Source organism: Alexandromys fortis, unplaced genomic scaffold, assembly GCF_014885135.2.
Source record: "Alexandromys fortis isolate MF-2015 unplaced genomic scaffold, M_Fortis_MF-2015_v1.1 scaffold_353, whole genome shotgun sequence".
Taxonomy (NCBI): domain Eukaryota; kingdom Metazoa; phylum Chordata; class Mammalia; order Rodentia; family Cricetidae; genus Alexandromys; species Alexandromys fortis.
The window spans coordinates 491,085-512,312 of record NW_026068254.1 but is presented as its reverse complement, the minus strand read 5'-3'; the positions used below and the strand labels follow the sequence as shown (position 1 = coordinate 512,312).

The window sequence follows — 21,228 nt, the reverse complement described above, 5'->3', positions numbered from 1 at the left end:
CTTCTGTAGACAATGCTCATTTTTGAAGGTAGAATCATCATTTCAAATAAATTACTTTAAATCATAATAGATTTCATGGATATATTTAAAATTCCTGGGTATATTTGTCACATGAAGAATAATTAAAAACATAGTAAATTAATTAAGAAATAATTATGCTTGTTTGGATTACCGTTTCCTCCTGCATGATGTGGAGTTTTTGAATGGTTTTTTTTTCAGACTGCAATTTATCAGATTAAAACATGAGAGGTAAATCCATGTAGATAACGCAAATAAATGTATATGAATTTGCATGTTAGCATATGAAACTTCAGCATGTCCTTTATGATCAGTTAAAAAGGCTCTGGGACTGCTATGGAACAAAGCATCTGGAAGGAGCTTAACCCGACTTAGAAAATGCAGTGTTTTCAAGAAGCCAACTGAGCCTGTTTATTTGTTTATTATTACATACAAACCCTAAAATGAGTGTATATGCTGTGTATTTTTTAAAAATTGTTGAGGCATGACATTCAAAATGATTGCATTAACATCTATTCTTCAGAGAATTTAAGAAACTAAACATTCTCATCAGACAATGAGTACTGCTGCACGGGTGATATTTGCAACAATGCTCAATGTGGAGTTCTTAACTGGGAATTTGGGGAATGGATTCATAGCACTGATGAACATTATGGACTGGGTCAAGAGAAGAAAGATCTCTTCAGTGGATCAGATCCTCATTGCTCTGGCCATCTCCAGGATCATTGTGATGTGGACAGCATACATAATTGTATCAATATTTTCAATGTACCATGATTCAGAAGTGACTATGAAAAGCGTAAGAATTAGTAATCTTATCTGGGTAATTTCAAACCATTTAAGCATCTGGCTGGCCACCATTCTCAGCATCTTTTATTTTCTCAAGATAGCCAATTTTTCTTACTCTATTTTCCTCTACCTAAGGTGGAGACTTACAAAGGTGGTTTCAGTGGCATTGCTGATTTCTCTGTTCCTCTTGTTTGTAAATATTTTAGTTACCAACATAGACATACATATTTGGATGGATCATTTGAAAGCAAATGTATCTTACAGCTATAAATTAAAGAATTTTACAGAAATACCTAGACTTCTTGTATTAACAAATATCATGTTCACATTAATACCTTTCACTGTGTCCACAACAATGTTTTTTCTGCTCATCTTCTCCCTGTGGAAACATCTGAAGAAGATAAAGCACATTGCCAAAAGCTCCCGAGATGTCAGTACCACAGCTCACATCACAGCCTTGAAAACTGTGTTTGCCTTCCTCCTGCTGTATGTAATTTTTACTTTCTCTCTTTTTACACAACTTTGGAGCTATGACTTTAAAGAGAAAAAAATTTTCCAATATTTTTATGCTGTTGGTATAATTTCTTTTCCATCACTTCATTCGTGTGTCCTCATTATGGGAAACAGCAAGCTGAGGCAGACCTCTCTCCTGGTACTGTCCGTGTTATGGTGCAAAATCCAAAGATGTGTACACTTGTGTCTCTAACATACTAGTGGGGAAATAATTTTGCATAATTTCAATAATGATTGCTTCATAAAAAATTACTCTTCATTTCAATCTGTATATTGTAAATATACTTGCGTTCTGTAAGAAGTAAGTGCTATAGAATCAGTAAACAATTTTGAGAAGAATGAGAATATGAGACATCTATATGTAAGAATATTTTAGTAATAAAATTTCAATGACTGTAAACTATTTGAGATTTTAAAATGATTAATTAATAATATAGAATACAAATATTGTCTATGAAAATAGTTCATTTGTAATGCTTTTTATTTTAGCTGTTTAAGCAGGAAAATCTGAGGTCAATATGTTGGCCTCATATTGAAATGTAATGAAATAATTTTAATGACTTTGTATTGCAGAAGTAGGAGTAATTTCAGAGTCCAGAGTACTAACTGTTAGATCATGGAACCAGACAGAATATTCCTTAGTGCTTCAGTGGGAAGTAAAATATTAGCTTCATCTAACATAAATTCTTTAAAATTATCTTCACAGTGAATCAATTTAGATTTTTTTTCTCAAGAAATATGTTACAATTCTCAAATGTATACTATTGTTTATTTAATTATTTATATTAATGAGCCTAGATGGGTTCTGTTTGAGCAGCCCCTAGCAGTGAGACCAGGATCTATCCCTATTCATGAGCTAGCTTTTTTAAGCCCATTCCCTATGGTGGGATGTGCAGGCTGAAAAATGAAGGTCCATTTCCACCTTGTCTGATGGTCACAGAGTTTGGAGATTGACAAGCATAGTTGTACATCACAACTAAAGATGTGATTGCTTGGTTCTTTTGAAATTAAGATAAGTCCACACCATTCAGATAGATGGTCAGGACATGCAAACATATTTCTGATTCTTCTTTTGTAACTATGAGGTCACCTTGGGAGGGGTGGTCTTCAGCATCAGTGACTTGATCTAGAGACCTTTGCTATCTAGACAACAGAATGCTAATGATTGATGTCTCAGAGTGATAAAGTGATTGACTGTGAGTGTTATCCTTTGTATAATGTTGATAAAGCCTTTTGTTACCTCCCTCTCCCTTGGCTTATGTTTGGCTGTGAAAAAATAAATGTGTGTGGATTTCAGTAATCACTGGAATACCCTCCTGGTATTATTTTATGTTTTCTGTCTTGTTTTTTTTTTGTGTGTCTTTATATTCTTTACTTATAATTCTTCAATACCCGCACACCTATCCTGGCAAGAGGTGATTTTGTTCATGCCAGTCCTAGACAGTGAGATGTCTTTATCAATCTTCATGTAGGAAGGTAAGGTTGGTCCTTCCTCAACTTAATGTCCCAGGATTGTTGATTCCCATGAAAAGCCTTTCCCTTTCTGAGGAGTGGGTGGGGGGTAGGTTAGGAGGGAGTTAGAGAGGAGTGAAAAGAGGGGAGAGAGAGGTAACTGTGGTTGTTATGTAAAATGAATAAAAAATAAAAAATGTAAAAGAATTAAAAAATTGGGATTGAGTAGAGAATGGTTTTTGGAAGACCTAAGAGATGGGGTGACTATGATTTAAAGACAATGTTTGAAGTTCTCTAGAAATTCATTAAAATACGTTTTTAAAGTGACTTGTACAATTTCCTACACAAGCATTTTCCCTGCAATAGCTAGTAATGGGCCTGCTTTAGAAAGACAGTCACAGACTGATTTGTTTCCAAATGCTGAAGTCTTAACCCTCAGTGTGGCTGTATTTGATGATAACCATTTAAAGGCTATCAGTAAAATTAAATGAGGTTATACATCAAGGTTCTAATCAGAAGAGACTAGTACTCCTAGAAGAGCAGAGGCTTCAGAAGTATGTTGACAAAGCATAATGCTCTGTGGAAATGTGTCCTTCTACCATCTACTAGAAAAAGCCTCACAACATCCAAATCTGTGGCCTCTTGATTTTCATGTATATCCTCTTGAACTATGAAGAAGCAAAGCTTGATTCTCAAGCTAATATGAATGGAATTATGCCACAGAAACTTATAGTAACTAAGAGAGAGAAAAATTTAGGATAAGGAGTAATGCTGAGGAAATTAAAGAAAGAAAGAAAAAAATGTACAAATCTTAGCACTGTATGAGTCACCAATAATGTGATCTTAGTACCTATATTAGGTTTCATTTAAGATTCTAAGTAAAATTAATAATACTATACATATATTTCATGTTTAATCAAACATGAAATTTTAATTGATTATAATATTCTTTAATAATGCTTATTAACAAAAAATCTGCATATTACCCAATAGAAAAGTTGATTCATTCAAGATAATGATAAAATAGACAGAGACTTTGCCTAATTTGAAAATTAAACCTGACATAATCTAAAAATGATTCAGAAGAAAATGTCAGAGATGTGAACAAGTGTTTGTTACAGTTAATATTCAAGACTTGGAGAGATGGCTCAGTAGTTAACACCAAATATTGCTAATGCAGAGGAGTCAAATTTTATTTTCAGTACTCACATCAGACATCTCCCAATTGCCTATAATTTCACCTGCAGTGGACCTGCTGTCTCTGACTTCTTTGTGTAACTGTATGTAGTAAGAGGAGCGGGCTGCTTTTCATCCAGGCCATCCAGCTAGCTTAACCCCCGAAATAACCACATAGAAACTGTATTAATTAAAGTACTGCCTGGCCCATTATCTCTAGTCTCTTATTGGCTAACTCTCACACCATGATTCAATCTATTTCTAATAATCTGTGTATCACCACTAGGTCGTAGCTTACCGGGAAAGATTCAGCATGTCTGACCTGGAGGCTTCATGGCAGCTCTCTGACTCTGCCTTCTTCCTCCCAGTATTCAGTTCTGTCCTCCCTGCCTATCTAAGTTCTGCCCTAACTAAAGGCCAAGGCAGTTTCTTTATTCATCCAATGAAAGCAAAAGATAGACAGAAGGACCTCCTACACCATTTCCCCCTTTCTGTTTAAACAAAAAAGAAAGGATTTCACATTAACATAGTAAAATTACATATATCAAAACAGGTATCAAATAAGAACTACAGTTATAATATTTATATCTATTTTATCTTTTATCATAACAAAGGAAAACTATAACCTATTCTTCAAGTGCATCAAAGACTTCAGAAGGATAAAATATTATGTAAGTAAATAAGAAGTAAGCAACTCCCAAAACATCTCTCTGCCTGGATAGTTAACCAAAGATATTCTGTACTGTTGGGGAATCTACCTTCAAACTTCAGGCACATAGTATCCAGAAGAATTTTCCATGAAACAGGAAATTTCAAAGACAGTTCAGTCACTTTCTTTTGTATCCTGTAAAATCTCTCACAGACTCTTTAATGAACCAGGAACTCTGAAGCATCATCTCACCTTTAGGCAAGTTCAGCAGTCATCTCTGTGGGTACTGCATGTCCAGTGAAGCAGTCCAGACAAGAGCAGTCTCTTGCCCAAATGGCTAACCAAATCCATAAGGAGCCCCTTCGATGCCCATCTTCCTCTTGAAGTAGCTGGTGCTGCCAGGAGCAGATGTGTCTCATTGTCCTGAAAAGTCCTAAGTTATTAAAACATGTTAAATGCCATATTCTGTAGTCTTTGGAAGATATGAAGAATGCCTATCCAACTGAATATTTCTATGCATATCAATAAAATCTAACTAACATGACTACAAACTTGACTATTATAGATGATTATCTATTAACCTATATTTCTTAATGTATATTACACTTTTTAAATGAACTACATAATCACAATATCTTAATCAAAAGCACAAATATACATATAACAAGATTGACCTTAAATTTATATCAATAATGCAAAATCCATATCAATACAAATTATTCATCTCTATATCATATCCCCCTTTAAATGTAAAAGAACATGTATAAACAATATTTGGCAATATGGGCACATTTTTTTCTCTCCAAACTGCTTTGTGCTGTATGGGGACATTGTTAATCAGGACCTTTATGGTGTATCCTTTGTATTAGGTTTATCTCAGTCAGCAGTTGGGTGAAGTCATGTTTTGAGGGTGTTTATGGTGACCTTTCAGGAGGGCATGGTCTATCATACCATATTGGTCTAGAAGCAATCCACAGGGTCTCATATTCTGTGAAAACAAAAGAAGAATCTCTTTTCCAACACATCATATCCTTAGAACCAAATTCTGAAGTCATAATACCTTTACAATATACATGCTGGTTTAGCTTAGCAGCCCACACAATGAGGTATGTCTCTGTAGTTAGCTCCTTTACAGTAAAAAAATTTTAAAGAAAATGCAATAATATACAGAACCTAGACTCTCTGTGAATTTTCCATTTTTACATGGCTTATCATTTTTTTTACTTCTTTTAATCTATGATTATCTTTATTCTGTCTCTTTAAAGACTTTACCCTTTTTTAAAGCATTAGCTTTAATTTATGACTTTCTCTACTCTTTTTGTTCTCTCTTTCAAGCCTATGTACGTTTATCTAACAGTATGACCCATTTAGAGGTTTATTATGTCTGAATCTGTCCTATTACATTGTTTTTAATTCTTTACTGTCTTGAAGAGCTTTTAAAATGCTAAGCAGCTTGGTTGCAGCTGCTCTGGGCATTGGCTCCACCTTTCTCCAATTTCAAAATGGTGGACAGACCATTTCTGCTAGCTCTGGGGCCACCAGGTAAGAGCCACACTCAGCACTTTAATTCTGAGAATGAGCTTGGAGCACATACACTCTTTTTATCTTACTTACAGCCAAATCTGCCACGCAGAGCACTGGGAAGCCTGGAGACATCTCTGTGTATGGCTGTGGGAATCTGCCATGCTCTCCTGCCTGCCCAAGCCTGATCCCAATGTCTGCCCAGGCAGAAAGAGCTGAGCCACAGGTGATCTCAGATACTTTCCTCCAAACCCTGAGTGGGCACAGAAACACTAGGGCCTACAAATGTCATTGAAATGCTTAATAGCTGGTGTTTTTACTGGTGGCACAGCCCAGGAAGCCTCATTTTAAAATGGTTAAGCTTTTTTTTCCTGCTATTGCTGAGTCAGGAAATCTCTCTGGGGCATGCCCCAGCAAGTAGCAAACGCTGTTTTTTTTTTTTTTTTCTGCATGTCTAGAATTAAGCTCTCTCAAGTTTTTAAGTGGATTTAGTCCATCACATTGGAGTGCCAATCTGTAGTAAGAGGAGCAGACTGCTTTTGGTCCCAGCCATTCAGCTAGCTTAACCCCAGAAATAACCACACAGAAACTGTATTAATTAAAGTACTGCCTGGCCCATTATCTATAGCCTCTTATTGGCTAACTCTCACATCCCAATTCAATCTATTTCTAATAATCTGTGTATCACCACGAGGTCATGGTTTACTGGGAAAGATTCAGTATGTCTGATCTGGAGGCTTGATGGCAGCTCTCTGACTCTGCCTTCTTTCTCCCAGAATTAAGTTCTGCCCTATCAAAAGGCCAAAGCAGTTTCTTTATTCAGCCAATGAAAGCAACACATAGACAGAAGGACCTCCTACACCAACTGCACACTGTGTACATGTTGACACTGTCACAGTGAAAGATTGGTTCTTCAAATCTAGGGACAGTATTATTAGACTAGAAGTGAGCTCTAAAGCAGCTACGTGAAAAGTGCGGAGAACATAAATACAAAGAAAATAATAATAAAAACATTTCAGTAACAAATAAGATGTTGCTCAACATCTTATTGGATGCCATATTTTCATCTAGCTTTAGTTTCCATTTCTTACTAAGAGATTTAAATTTCATACAAGGTATTCTGATTATATTCGTATACCATAATCTAATTTTTCCCATACTCAACCCCCTTAACTACCCATCCACCTTTATGTCTTTTTTCCCTCCTAAATCAATAAAGAAACACTTTTACTGCCAAAACATTCTTGCGTGTGTAGTGGCATTTCATTTGTATTTTAATAAATAAAACTTGCCAGAATGTCAGAAGAGCGAAAAAGCCACATTGGCCAGCCTTACAGATTAGACAGCAATGACACATACCTTTAATCCCAGTAGCTACACTAGCTTGTATTAGAAACGAGGTGACAGAGGTGCATTTCTTATATCCCAAAACTAGAGAGTTTTATAAAACAAATGGAGATAGCTTTTAGTTTCAGTTTCATTCTGAGGCTTCCAGAAGGCAGGATTATGCACCATTTGGTGCCCAACTTTTGGGGTACCAATTTACAAAAAAAGCCATTTGCATGAGGCATTTTAGCCACCAGCCCAGGCCAGAGCTTGAAATGGCATTTTTTGTTCTAGAAATTGGAACACAAACTTTGCTCCCTGGGTTTGGAAGAAGAACTAGCATTCCCATCTCCCATCCACTCTGGCTTAGTTTCTATGTAAATCTGGATACTTTATGTCATTGTATTGACTTTGAGCTGTTTTACTGGTAAGGAAGGAGCAACAGCTACCAAAAGACATTTGATTATAAATGCTACTGGATTAATCCAACCTACATATTTTGAAAATGCCTTGGCCTCAAACTTTAAATTAATAGATATGTTACTTTGGAGAGGAAGTTTTATTTTTGTTTCCACAGGAAGTGTGAGGCTGTAGATTAATTCTTGGTTAAGAAAAATAAGGTTTGATCAAAGAAGACCCCTGAAAAATCTCTGATAGGAGTGGATGGCCCAGATGATCCATCATTTTAGAGTACCTCTTTTTCAGTTTCCTCTGAGTTTTACATCCAGAACAGCTTTACAATTGCTGGATGAGATGATCCAGCCTCATAGAATAGTCCAGTCAGGACTTTACCATAATCCTAAATTTTCTCTGGGTCCCCATAAGATTATCAGCACTCCCAATCGACTGGATTTAGTCTAGAAAACTCCACCCACATTCCCCCAAAATGGAGTGTGGATATTTGTATTTGTTTAGTGTGTTGGTTACAAGCTTTTATAGATAATGGTCAGAAAAAACTAAACAAAGGAAATTAGATCAATATTCTTATTAGAAAAGGAAAAGGGGGATATAGATATGATAGGATAAAAGGTAGATTATTGAATCTATTCTGAAAAAATGGGAGAATACAGATATGTTAAGATAAAAAGGTAGGTTATTGAATCTACTTTAATAAAGTTTTAAATATTTTTACATTGGATTGGACTTTTGTATATCATATACAAATTTTATATATTGATACAAATTTGAGATTAATTTTCTTAGAACATACTGTATATATATGTATATATATATATATTTCTGATTTTGTTCAGGTATAGTATTTATACAGTTCATTTAAAATGTAATGCAAAGTTTTAGTCCTTGGAAATTATTATTTCCTTTGTTTAGGATAATAAGGAGATGTAGGTTAGCAATTAGTCACCTGTTATAATTGAACTTGTAGTCACATTACATATGCTTTTAAGTTCAAACAAAGGAATGTTTTAGAAAGACAGGTCATCTAGAGATGTTCAGAGATCTAGAGAACATAGCATGTATCATGTTTAATAACTTAGGTTCTTCTTTTTTATGACAATGAGACATGTCTACTCCTGGAAGGCACCAATCTACTTCACAGAACATAATGGGTGTCAATGAAACTCCATAAGGAGTATACTTTTTTTGAAGCAAAAGTAAGCCACTGGGTAAGAAAATATTCCTTCCTCAACTGCTGACAATATGCTGTCCTAATTAGACAAGCAGGACCCAAAAGAAAGTGACTGCTAAATATTGGCAAGACAAGGAGAGACAGCCATCAGAATACCCTGCTTCAAAGAAAAGTCTGTTGGATAAGCTAGGCCTGTAGTCTGAAAAGATGGATTCCAATATGTTATAGAGGAATCTGGGTGACTACTCAGGCAGCCAGCTGTTTCTGTCTATATTTGCATTTTTTTTAATTCACTTGCTTACATGTCCTGCTTACTCAGGTAATATTATTTTCTTCTTTCGTTTCTGAGGGTGTTGAAGACTAGATAGTCAACGTTTTCCTTGTTTATCTGATGCAAAGAGCAAGTTATTATAGAAAGTAAGTTAGGTACAAGACTTGGACTCACAAGATAGAAGAGATATAGAGTATTTACTCTGAATTTGTCCAATCATTTGAATTGCTGATATATTTATTGATTGCCTGTATAATATATAGTTATTGTACTTATTGTATATAGTTTTTCTTATATTAGTTATAGTCTTCCTTTTATGTTAGACAAAAAGGAGAAGTGTATGCTATTTCATTTGTATTTTAATAAATAAAGCTTGCCTGAGGATCAGAAAACTAAAACAGCCACACTGGCCAGTCTTATAGACAAGGCTGCAATGATACACAACTTTAATCCCAGTAGCCACTCTAGCTTGATAGAAACCAGGCAGTAGTGGCATATGCCCTTAATCTCAGAACTAGAGGGGATTATAAAATAAGAGGATACAGCTTTCAGTCTCACTCTCATTCTGAGGGTTACTAAAGACAGAATCACCATTTTCAGCCTGAGGTTGAAATAAGAGCCAGTCAGTGGATAACTGCTTTGCTTTTCTGGTCTTCAGATTGAACCCCAATATCTGTCTTTGAGTTTTTAGTTAATCATGGATCATGAATGTATGGTCTTCCCTTGGAGCATGACCAAGTTATCATGGGCTTTACTCTTATAGAAACTCTTTCTTTCTCCACTAGAAGTTAACAATTTCCATTACTCTACAGTCTAACTGGAGTCTCTCTGATGAGACTGGTTTGGTGTGAGCTTACATAAGTTTTGAATATGAGGTGATTTCATATGAGGAGTTGCCCTGCTGGATGTAGACATTTACTTATAGTTATTCAGTACCTTTTAGATTTATGATTTTTAATCCCTCTTCTTCAATGATGGCCACTGAGTCACAGACAACTTAAACAAAGATTTCTTCTGGCTCCTGGATTCAGAAGGTTATATATGCTTGTCTGGCTCTATATGATTGCTTTGGTCCCAAGGTAAGGCAGGCTATCAGGGGATCAGTATGACAGGAGGGGTTCCTTTCTTTTTATCAATCAAGAAGTAGAAAGAGACAGAAAGGGACTGGAGATAAGATTAATGCATTCAGGTTTGTTGAAATAAGAGCGGTGGGGCTGCGTCCCCAACACCCCGGCCGCTTGGCTAGCTCATGCCCGAAATAACAACACACAAACTGTATTCATTTAACTGCTTGACCCATTTCTATCTAGCCTCTTCTAGGCTAATTCTCACATATTAATTTAGCCCATTTCTAATCATCTGTGTAAGCACCCCAAGGTGTGCTTACTGGGAAGATTCTAGCCTCCATCCATTATGGTGTCTCTGCTCCAGAGTGCAGAGCTGTCGAGTCTCTCCAGGAGAGCTGAGCAGATTCTGACCTCACTTCCTCTTCCACCCAGCATCCTATTCTGTTTATTCCACCCACCTATGTTCTAAGCTATGAGGCCAAGCAGTGTGTTTATTACTTAACCAATGAAATCAACAGATTGATATATGACACTCCCGCATCACAGGTTCCCATCATTTCAACTTCTTCTAATTAATCAGGATCTACCTTCCATAGTATTTCCCACTTTCTACTTATATATTCAATTAGGAGTCTATCAGAGGATTGATGCATTAATTAGGTTAAAGCCTTCATGAAACAATCACTACCTAAATACCTATAAGCGTGAATCCAAGTCTTTTATACATAAGGGATTGGATCATCATTTAGAAAAGAAAGTTCTGATGCTTAAAAGAATATGTCCAGTCTAGTCTAATCAGAAGGATAGTCTAGATCACACAAGGTATTGACTAAAGAAACAGGTTGTTTTTAGAATAAGGGGACTTGCATAGTTCATTGCCAATTTGTGTATTCCTTGTGTGACTCAATTGTACCCATGGTCTGTAATAGTAGCTGGATTTATGAGGATAAAACTGTCACAAGTTTTCTAGCTCTTATAGCTAGAAAAAACCTTCACTGACTTTAACTCTCATACAGTGTAGCAGCATTTCATTTGTATTTTAATAAATAAAACTTGCCTGAAGATCAGAAAAGTAAAATAGTCATACTGGCCAGCTTTATAGACCATGCAGCAATAATGCACACCTTTATCCCAGTAGCCACACCAGATTGCTGTAGAAACCAGGTGATATATGGCTTTGATCACAGTGGTGTACATCTTTAATCCAAGCCCGAGAGAGGATTATAAATTGGAGAAACATCTCTCAGACACAGTCTCATTCTGAGATTCCTGGAGACAGGATCATCATTTTTAGGCTGAGGACAAAATAGGAGCCAGTGGCTGACTTTTTTGCTTTTCAGTTCTTCTGGTTGAACCCCAATTTCTCTCCCTGAGTTTGATTAATGACATTTCAAATAGAGATCTTTTCCATTGAAGAGGAAATATGGCACACACTAACACAACAGAGCTTGGTCATCTTCTCCCATGAGCCATGTCAGCATGCACTGTGTCCCTGTTGGTGAATTCAGTTCAGTATTCCAACATTCTGGTCCTCTGTATTGCCTTGATGCCAAGAAATGGCCCAGAGTTTTGGCTTTCTTTCTTCTTCAATTATTAAAGTTACATCAGTCCTTAATCAACTATGTTTGATAAGCTCATAGGCCCACTTTCCTGAGATAATTCTGATATATCTATCCATCCATCCATATTTTTCTGATTTCACTTGATTAGTTCAAAAGTGGTAACACTTTCTTAATGCAATCAGTTTTCATTTATGATACATTGCTGAGAATAAAAGTGGTTGCTTGCTTGAAAAAGAGTTTCAGTCATTCTGCTTCACCATTCCCAGAAATAGAATAAAGTAAACTAGGGTAAGGCACACCCCCAAAACATCTGTTTTACTGGGAGTAATGCAGAGCAGGTCACAGCCCATTCTCATCAACTACTCTTATCAAAAAAAAATAACTGAAAATTTTTAGGAAGTGGTGTCTTATTCATACAACCATTAAAGTAGATTATTTGGGTTCCTATTAATGAATACCGATAACCGTGTATTTATATTGCCCCATTTAGGTACTTAAAATGTGTGAGTTTGAGATTATACAGCTGTAGTACTTTATGGAGAGATATATAAAATCTTTAGATTATATAAACTCAATATTGTCAGCATATGAAATGTGAATGAAACATTAAGATGAAATGTGGTACTTTCTAAATATGTATCAATTAGAATTTACAAGGCATTGAGTATTGGTCCAGTAATCACTGTTGAAGTAATTTTCCATTGTGCTTTTAGGATGAAGTGTTTATATTGTTCTCACCTTGTCTGGAAGATCAACCAGACAAGGAGCTGTTGTTCAACCCTGTGTAAGGTACAGGAACAGGAAGAGCAATACTACTCTCAGTTGCCTAGATTCACAAGTTTGTCACTTTGCTACTTCTTTACAATCACACATCCACAGTTCATATATATATATATATATATATATATATATATATATATATATATTTCTCTTTTGCTTTCCCTCTTCCCCTAAATCAGGATAATTATCAGTTTCTAAGAAGATACTACAATTATGTTTCTGAAATTTCCAAAATACGTTTCATATTGGCTTACCTTTCCAGACAGTTCATGTTGATTTCCTTTGCTCATTGCTCCTTCAGAGACCCCAAAGAGTGCAAAATTTATACACAATAATACCCTAGATCCTTTCTGACACCACATGAAGTCAATGATGCATCTTTTGTTTAGTAGATGTTCTTGAATTGTTTCATTATTTTTCTTGTGTTCTCTTCAGCTTCTATGGAATAATGGCCTCATGTTGTTTATTTTATATCTCAAACAGAGAGTTTGGAAGATGTTTTTAGTTGAGCATAAAGCAAATAATGGCGGGACGTAAAGAAAGACAAATTACGGTCATTGATGCTCCCAAGAAATTTGCTCTATTAAGTGAAGAACAGGCAAAGGGTGAGGAGCACGCTTACTGTTTGCCTGAGCCCCCTGAATCTAGTGACTGCTTCAGAGGTTCAGATAGATTTGTACTAGTTTTCATATGCAAAGGAAAAATTTACCTAAGTTTACCAAATCACTATATTTATTACCCTTTTGTTCACTTGGAACTAGTTTTAAACATCATGAATATCTTGTTGTAAAGAATGATCTACCAAAATTAGAAATACTGAATAAGTGTAAAGTCTATGATACTGAAGTGTAAAATTACTTATAAATAAATGTGTGATGTGTGTTTGTCAGAATAATTGGTGTAGTAGTTATTCTTATTATTAAATATTAAATATTAAAGGACTAATCATCCACATCAAGTTATGAGATAACTTATAGTTTGGACAATATGAGCATATGTCTCTCTTGAGTCCTAATTTGAAGTGTTGAGATATCATCATTATTTAAGAGATACCTTATGCTGGTTTGAATTATAGTTTCTTCCTACATGACTTAGAGTTTTTTCAATGGTGCTTCCTCAGACTGCAAGTTATCAGATTAGAATATGAAATGCAAATTAATGTAGATAATACAAATAAATGCATATAAATTTGCATGTTAGCATGTCCTTTATCATTATTTAAAAAGACTCTGGGCTGCTATGAAACAAAGCATCTGGATGGAGCTCAACTTGACTTAGAATATGCAATGCTTTCATGAAACTAACAGAGTCTGCTTGTTTTGTTTGTTCATTATTGCATATGAAACCTAAAATAGGTATATACGCTGTACAGTTTTAAAAATTGTAGACGCAAGGCATTCAAAATTATTGCATTAATGTCTATTCTTCAGTGACTTTAAGAATCAGAACATTATCTTATAGATAATGAGAGCTGCCATACAAGTGCTATCTGCAATAATGCTCAATGTGGAGTTCTTAACTGGGAATTTGGGGAATGGATTCATAGCACTGGTGAACATCATGGACTGGGTCAAGAGAGGAAAGATCTCTTCAGTGGATCAGATCCTCACTGCTCTGGCAGTGATCTCCAGGATCACTGTGCTGTGGTCACTGTACATTATGGTATCCATATTTTCAGTGTACCCAGATGCAGAAGTGACTATGACAACAGTAAGACTGACTCATCTTATCTGGGTAATTTCTCAACATTTTAGCATTTGGCTGGCCACCATTCTCAGCATTCTTTATTTTCTCAAGATAGCCAATTTTTCTAACTCTATTTTCCTCTACCTAAGGTGGAGATTTACAAAGGTGGTTTCAGTGGCATTGTTGATGTCTCTGCTCCTCTTGTTTTTAAATATTTTAGTGTCAAACATCCACATAGATATGTGGATGAATAAGTTCGAAACAAATGTATCTTACAGCTACAAATTAAAGAATTTTACACACATTCCCACACTTCTTGTATTAACAAATAGTATGGTAACCTTAATGCCTTTCACTGTGTCCATGACAATGTTTATCCTGCTTATCTTCTCCCTGTGGAAACATCTGAAGAAGATAAAGCACATTGCCAAAAGCTCCCGAGACACCAGTGGCACAGCTCACATCAAAGCCTTGAAAACTGTGTTTGCCTTCCTCCTGCTGTATGTAATTTTTACTTTCTCTCTTTTTGTACATCTTTGGAGCTATGAGTTTGGAGAAAAAAAAAAACTTTTCAAATATTTTTGCCCTGTTGGCATAATTGCTTTCCCATCACTCCATTCGTTTGTCCTGATTATGGGAAACAGTAAGTTGAGGCAGACCTCTCTTCTGGTACTGTCCATGTTAAGGTGCAAGATCCAAGGATGTTGACTCTTGTGTTTCTGACACAATAGACAGGGGCTAATTTTGCATAATTTTAATGAGGATTATTTTATAAGAAATTATTCTTCATTTTCAATGTACATGTTTCAAAAAATATACTTGCATTCTCTAAAAAGTAAGTGCTATACAAACTAAAAACAACTGAGAAGAATAGGAATATGAAACATATACATGTAAGCATATGCTAAGTAATATAATGTCAATGGTATCAAATTATTTGATATTTTTAAATGATCATTTTATACTATAGAAATATAACTACTGTCTTTAGAAAGAGCTCATTATGTATTTTATTTTTTACTGTTTAATCCTGAAGACTTTAGGTCAGGTCCCTGCCATCCAACTAAAAGTTAGACACAGCCCAGCACTTAGGGATCAAGCAGGCAGACACTGAGGATCACTGGCTGATCAGTCCTGCTGAAACAGCAAACTCCAGTTTTAAATGAGAGTCACTATATCCAGAATATAAGGTTTAATTAATAGAAGCAGACATCCAGTGTACGCCTCTAAACACACAGACATGTGTGGACAAGCACACTCACATACAAATACATGACACAAATACATATAAATAATGATGCAATAATAAAAGAACAAGTAAATATACATACTTGTGAACAATCAAAAGTAGAATTGATGAAATAATACATAATATAATTTCTAATCTAGGAAAATTGCTGAATTTGTCATAAAATTTTCTATATGGACTTACAAATAATATGTTTCTTAGGTTTTCTCAGAATCATGGCGGCATTTACTCAATTACACTATGGGTGTTAGTTCCACAATGAAAAAAAATGGATCATAATGTTATTGGGAATATAATGTACATATGGAAATAAGTCACCATTTTAATGGAAACTAGACACTATAAAATATAAAACTGATTATTTAATAGGCACTTACTAGACAGATGATGGCATATATGTGGCACCAACTCAAGTATTTATGCATATTACAAAGCTCAGCAGTGCAATGTCAATTTTTATATGGAGAAATTGAGACCCAATATAACAAAAATTTAGGACCTAGTATTGCATATATGGAGATTTCATTTTTTCCTGAACCAACTGCTAGGTGCTTTATGAACGTGTCATGTGAATGTTCAATGTCAAGCTCACTCTTTCTTGTTCATATAATCTGCATGTAATTATAATCATATTTCTTCTTCCTTTTAATTATGACAATTTTCATCTTGTAATGTTGGCTTCATAATGAAATGTAATGAAAATATGCTAATTACTTGGTATTGCAGAAATATTAATTTCAATGTTCAAAGAGCTAACTGACAGATCATGGAACCAGGCAGAATATTTCTAACTGCTTCACTGGCAAGTGAAATACTAGATTTACTTACGACATAAAAATTCTTTAAAATTATCTTCATAGTGAATCAATTTCTATTTTTCTCATACAATCTGTTATATATTTCAAATATTTATTTTTTAATTTATATTTATTTCATGGGTATTAGTGCTTTTCCTGCACTTATGTCTGTGTGAGGGTTTCAAATCCCCTGGAACTGTAGTCACAGAACGCTCTGAGCTGCCATGTGGGCACCAGGAGTTGAACCCAAGTCCTCTGGAAAAGCAGACAGTGCTCCCAACCATTGAGCTCCTTTTTAAAATTTTTTGTTTGTTTGTTTGAGATAAGGTTCAATGTAGAATTCCCTTCTTTATGTTGTGAATACCATTTATTAAAAAAAGAAGCTGTTTGGGTTTATTGTAGCATCAGATAGGCCAAGGCATGCATTCCAAGCAGATAGAGGAGGAGAGAGTAGGCGGAGTCAGAGAAGAGTCATGTAGTCACCATAGGAGACAGATGTGGAACAGAAACTTAATGGTAGGCTACAACCATGTGGCGATATACAAATTAATAGAAATTGGTTATTTTAAGATATAAGAGCTAGTTAGTAAGAAGTGTGAGCTGATAGCCCAAGCAGTACTGTAATAATTTAGTTTATTTGTGGTATTTTGGGTCTGGGAGGCAGGGAAATGAACCAGCACCCTCCAACCCTCCATCTACAGATTATTGCCAATGTGGCACCTATGTCCACATAAAATCTGAGAGATCTTGAAAAGAAATTCAAGACACACACATACAAAAAAAAAAAAAAAAAAAAAAAAAAAAAAAAAAAAAAACAGAGCTTAGCACAGATTCTCATTAGTTGCATTTTGTTTTCAGATGGGTTCTGTTTGTTGGAGGCTCGTTAAAGAGAAGGCTTACTGACTCAGCTTAAGAAATGGCAGCTCCCTGGTTCATGCTTCCAACACAAACCCTGGCTGTTTCAGTAGACCAAGCCTTAGAATGGAATTTGTGAGCAGCATGGTACTAGTTGCTTAATGCTGACATAGACTAGCTGCTACCCTGGAGCTGGGGCATCTTGCTTGGCTCTCAGAGACAGTAAACACGCCTCTATCACGTTGGACTGGACAGAGCCAGCAGGCAGTGCCGTGGAATTGGTACTAGCCATACTTGTTTCACATTTAAAATTTAAAAAAGCATCCTGGTCAAAAAAAATTACAGATATACAATAAAGACAGATTTAGATGAAAAAAACTCTAAATGGGTCACATTGTTGAATGAATGTAAGTAGACTTGGGCGAGAGAAGAAAAAGAGTAAAGAGACAGTAAAAGTATTATAAAAAATTTACAACATAGATTAAAGAAATAACATAAATATTAAATTTGTTGAAAAAGTAATAGAGTAAGAAAAATAAGCCACATAAAGATGTACTATATGCAGAGTCTGAATTATGTATATTATTGTGTTTTCTTTGAAATTTTTGACTGTGAATGAGCTATGGGCCTGTAGGCTGAAGATGGGTGTCCCAAAGTTAAAAAAGAATTTTGGGTGACTATCCAGAAAGTGAGATGTCTCTGCCAATTTTAGAGTTCTGGAAGTTACCTACAATGCACTTCCTGTTTACTTAGGTAATATTATATCATTCTGGAGTCATAGATAGAGTTGAAGAATAGACAGTTATAGTTATAATATTCTTTAGTTTTGATAAAAGATAAAGTAGGTTTAAATATTGTAACTATAATTCTGGCTTGTTTTGTTGTATGTCATCTTGCTATATTAAAGTTAAAATCTTCCTTTTTATTTATACAGAAAAGGGATGTGATGTGGGATTCCCATCTGTATGCTGTGAAAACCATTGTTTAATAAAGAAGCTACTTGGGCCTATTAAATGCAGAAAAAGGCAAAGCAGAAATTCTAATCAAATAGAGGAAGAGTAGAGGAAGAGAGAGTAGGCAGAGTCAGAGAGAAGCCATGAAGTCACCAAAAAAGACAGATGCTGAATGGAATCTTATCAATAGGCCACAACCACTGACAATACACAGATGAATAGAAATGAGTTAATTTAAGATATAAGAGCCAGTCAATAAGAAGTGTGAGCTACTAGACCAAGCAATATTGTAATAATACAGTTTCTTTGTGGTTACTTTGAATCTGGGCAGCTGAGAAACAAACAAGCAGCCTCAGACTACAGGGTTTCTCTGTATAGACCCAACTGTACTGGAACTTACTCTGTAGACCAGACTAGTCTCAAACTCAGAGATCAGCCTGCCTCTGCTTCCTAAATGCTGAGATTGAAAATATTGTTATTTCTAAGAGGATTTTATATTTCTTGACGATTTAACAAAGTACTGATGTGTGTTAATAGTGGCACAAAAAGAATGACATATATTCTAAACCATAATACTATTTTGAATAAATCATCTTGTTTGAACTTTGAATGCGTGAGTATTGAAAATATCGGATGCATAATGAAACGAAAGTGTCTAAAATGTGTAAATTATACAAAAATAGAAAAATTTCAAGTTAACTAACATGAGAAATCTTGTAACAATGTGTGTGTATGTGTGTGTGTGTGTGTGTGTGTGTGTGTGTGTGATGTGGGAATAGTTTCTTATTAATAAAGAAACTGCCTTGGCCCATTTTATTGGATAGAAAATTAGGTAGGCGGAGTATACAGAAGAGAATTCTGGGAGAAAGAAGGTTAGAGGAAGAGTCGCCATGATGCTCCCACTCCAGACAGATGCAGGTTAAGATCCTCTCTGGTAAGCCAGCTCATGGGCTACACAGAATATTAGAAATGGGTTAGAACAATATGTAAGAGCTAGCCAATAAGAAACTGGACCTAGCCGGGCCAGGCAGTGTTTGAAAGAATACAGTTTCCGTGTAATTATTTCTGGGTATAAGCTAGCCATGCGGGCGGCCGGGTGCCGGGGACGCAGCCCTGCCGCTCCTATTTCAACAGATGGCGCCCAACGTGGGGCTAAATCCACTTAAAAACCTGAGAAGCCTTAAAAATAAGGGAAACAGAGTTTAACACAGATTTTTGCTGTTTTGTTGGTGACATGCTGTAGAGAGATTCCTGATTCAGCAACAGCAGCAGAGAAAAAAAGCTGCGTCATTTTAAAGCGCGGCTTCCTGGTGCTATGCTGCCAGCGTGAACTCTGGCTTTAAAGCATTTCAAGGCTTTTATGGGACTGGATGTTTCTGTTCCCACTTGGGATCGGAGGAGATTGCTCTGAGACCTGCCGATGGCTCAGCGTTCCCTGCCTACACCTGGGCAGATGGCGGAATCAGGCTTAGGCAGGCGGAAGAGCATGGCGGATTCCTGCTGCCATACAGAGACGCGTTTTCAGACTGCGCAGTGCTCTGCGTGTCAGATTTGGCTGTAACTTGGATAAAAAGAGTTTCTGTGCTGCACACTCAGTCTCAAAATTAAATTGCTGATTGCGGCTCCAATGTAAACTGCTGTTTGCCTGTAACTGTGCTCAGCTCAAAAGCACCAAATGACTCTGAGGCAGGAGCGGCTGCTCCTTGCTGAACTGTGCTGATCTCAGGCAGGAACTACCGTAATTACCTTAAAACCGTGCAGTTAAGGTTTAGACTGGGCAGGACACAGGCAGTACCGTATTACCTATACATGGTGCAACTTAAGTTTTTAAGAAATGCTTAACATTTTAAGAAATGCTCCTGGATAATAAAAAAAAAAATACAGATTCACAGTAAAACAGATTCAGACACCGTTGGATGAATGTACGTAGGCTTGGGGAAAAAAAGAGAATATAAAGAATAAAGTTAATGTCTTAAAAAGAAAAAGGGTAAAGTCTTTAAAGAGACAGAGTACAGAAGTACAGATAGTTATAGATTAAGAGAAATAAAGAAAAATAAGCCACGTAAAAATGAAAAATTCACAGAGAGTCTGGATTATGTACATTGTGTTTTCTTTAAAATTTTTGACTGTGAAGGAGCTAAGTACAAAGAGACATTTTATTATATGGGCTGCTAAGCTGAACCTGCACATATGTTCTAAAGGTATCTTGACTTCAAAATTTGGATCTAAGGATATGATGCTTTGGAGAGGGTCTTCTTTTGTTTCCACAGAGGATGTGACCCTATGGATTGCATCTATCCCGGTATGGTATGATAGACCACGCCCTCCTGAAAGGTTGCTGTGAACACCCTCAAAAAATTACTTCACTCAACTGCCAACCGAGATGAACCTGACACACAGGTTACACCCTAAATGATCTGATTAACAGTGCCCCCATTCAGCAGGAAGCAGTTTGGAGAGAAAAAACTACGCCCATGTTCCCAAATATTGTTTATAAATGTTCTTTTACATTTAAAGGGGGATATGATATAGATATGAATAATTTGCATTGGTATGGATTTTAAGGTCAATTTTGTTATATGTATATGTATTTTTGAACTTGATTAAGGTATTGTGATTATGTAGTTCACTTAAAATGTAATGTATAATTAGGAAATATAGGTTGTTAATGGATAATCATTGCTAATAGTTAAGCTTGTAGTCATGTTAGTTAGATTTTCTAGATATATAGAGATATATTTCAATTAGATAGGCATTCTTCATATCTTTCAAAGACTGCAGAATATGGCATTTAAAATATTTTAATAACTTAGGACTTTTCATGACAAGGAGACACGTCTGCTCCTGGCAGCACCAGCTACTTCAAGAGGAAGATGGGCATCGAAGAGGATCCTTATGGAGTTGGATAGTCATTTGGGCAAGAAACTGCTCTTGCCTGGACTGTTGCATAAACTGGACACAGAGAACCCTCAGAGA

The 21,228-nt window shown here is 35.9% G+C and overlaps 2 protein-coding genes across 2 annotated transcripts; both read left to right on the top strand.

Moving 5' to 3' along the window:
* The first annotated feature begins 574 nt into the window (after window positions 1-574).
* Window positions 575-1,513, top strand: LOC126494217 (taste receptor type 2 member 125-like). The gene has a single exon (XM_050131476.1). The coding sequence runs from the start codon at window positions 575-577 to the stop codon at window positions 1,511-1,513; it is 939 nt and encodes a 312-aa protein (XP_049987433.1).
* Window positions 1,514-14,176: 12,663 nt separating this feature from the next.
* LOC126494229 (taste receptor type 2 member 125-like) lies at window positions 14,177-15,106 on the top strand. The gene has a single exon (XM_050131488.1). The coding sequence runs from the start codon at window positions 14,177-14,179 to the stop codon at window positions 15,104-15,106; it is 930 nt and encodes a 309-aa protein (XP_049987445.1).
* Window positions 15,107-21,228: the final 6,122 nt, after the last annotated feature.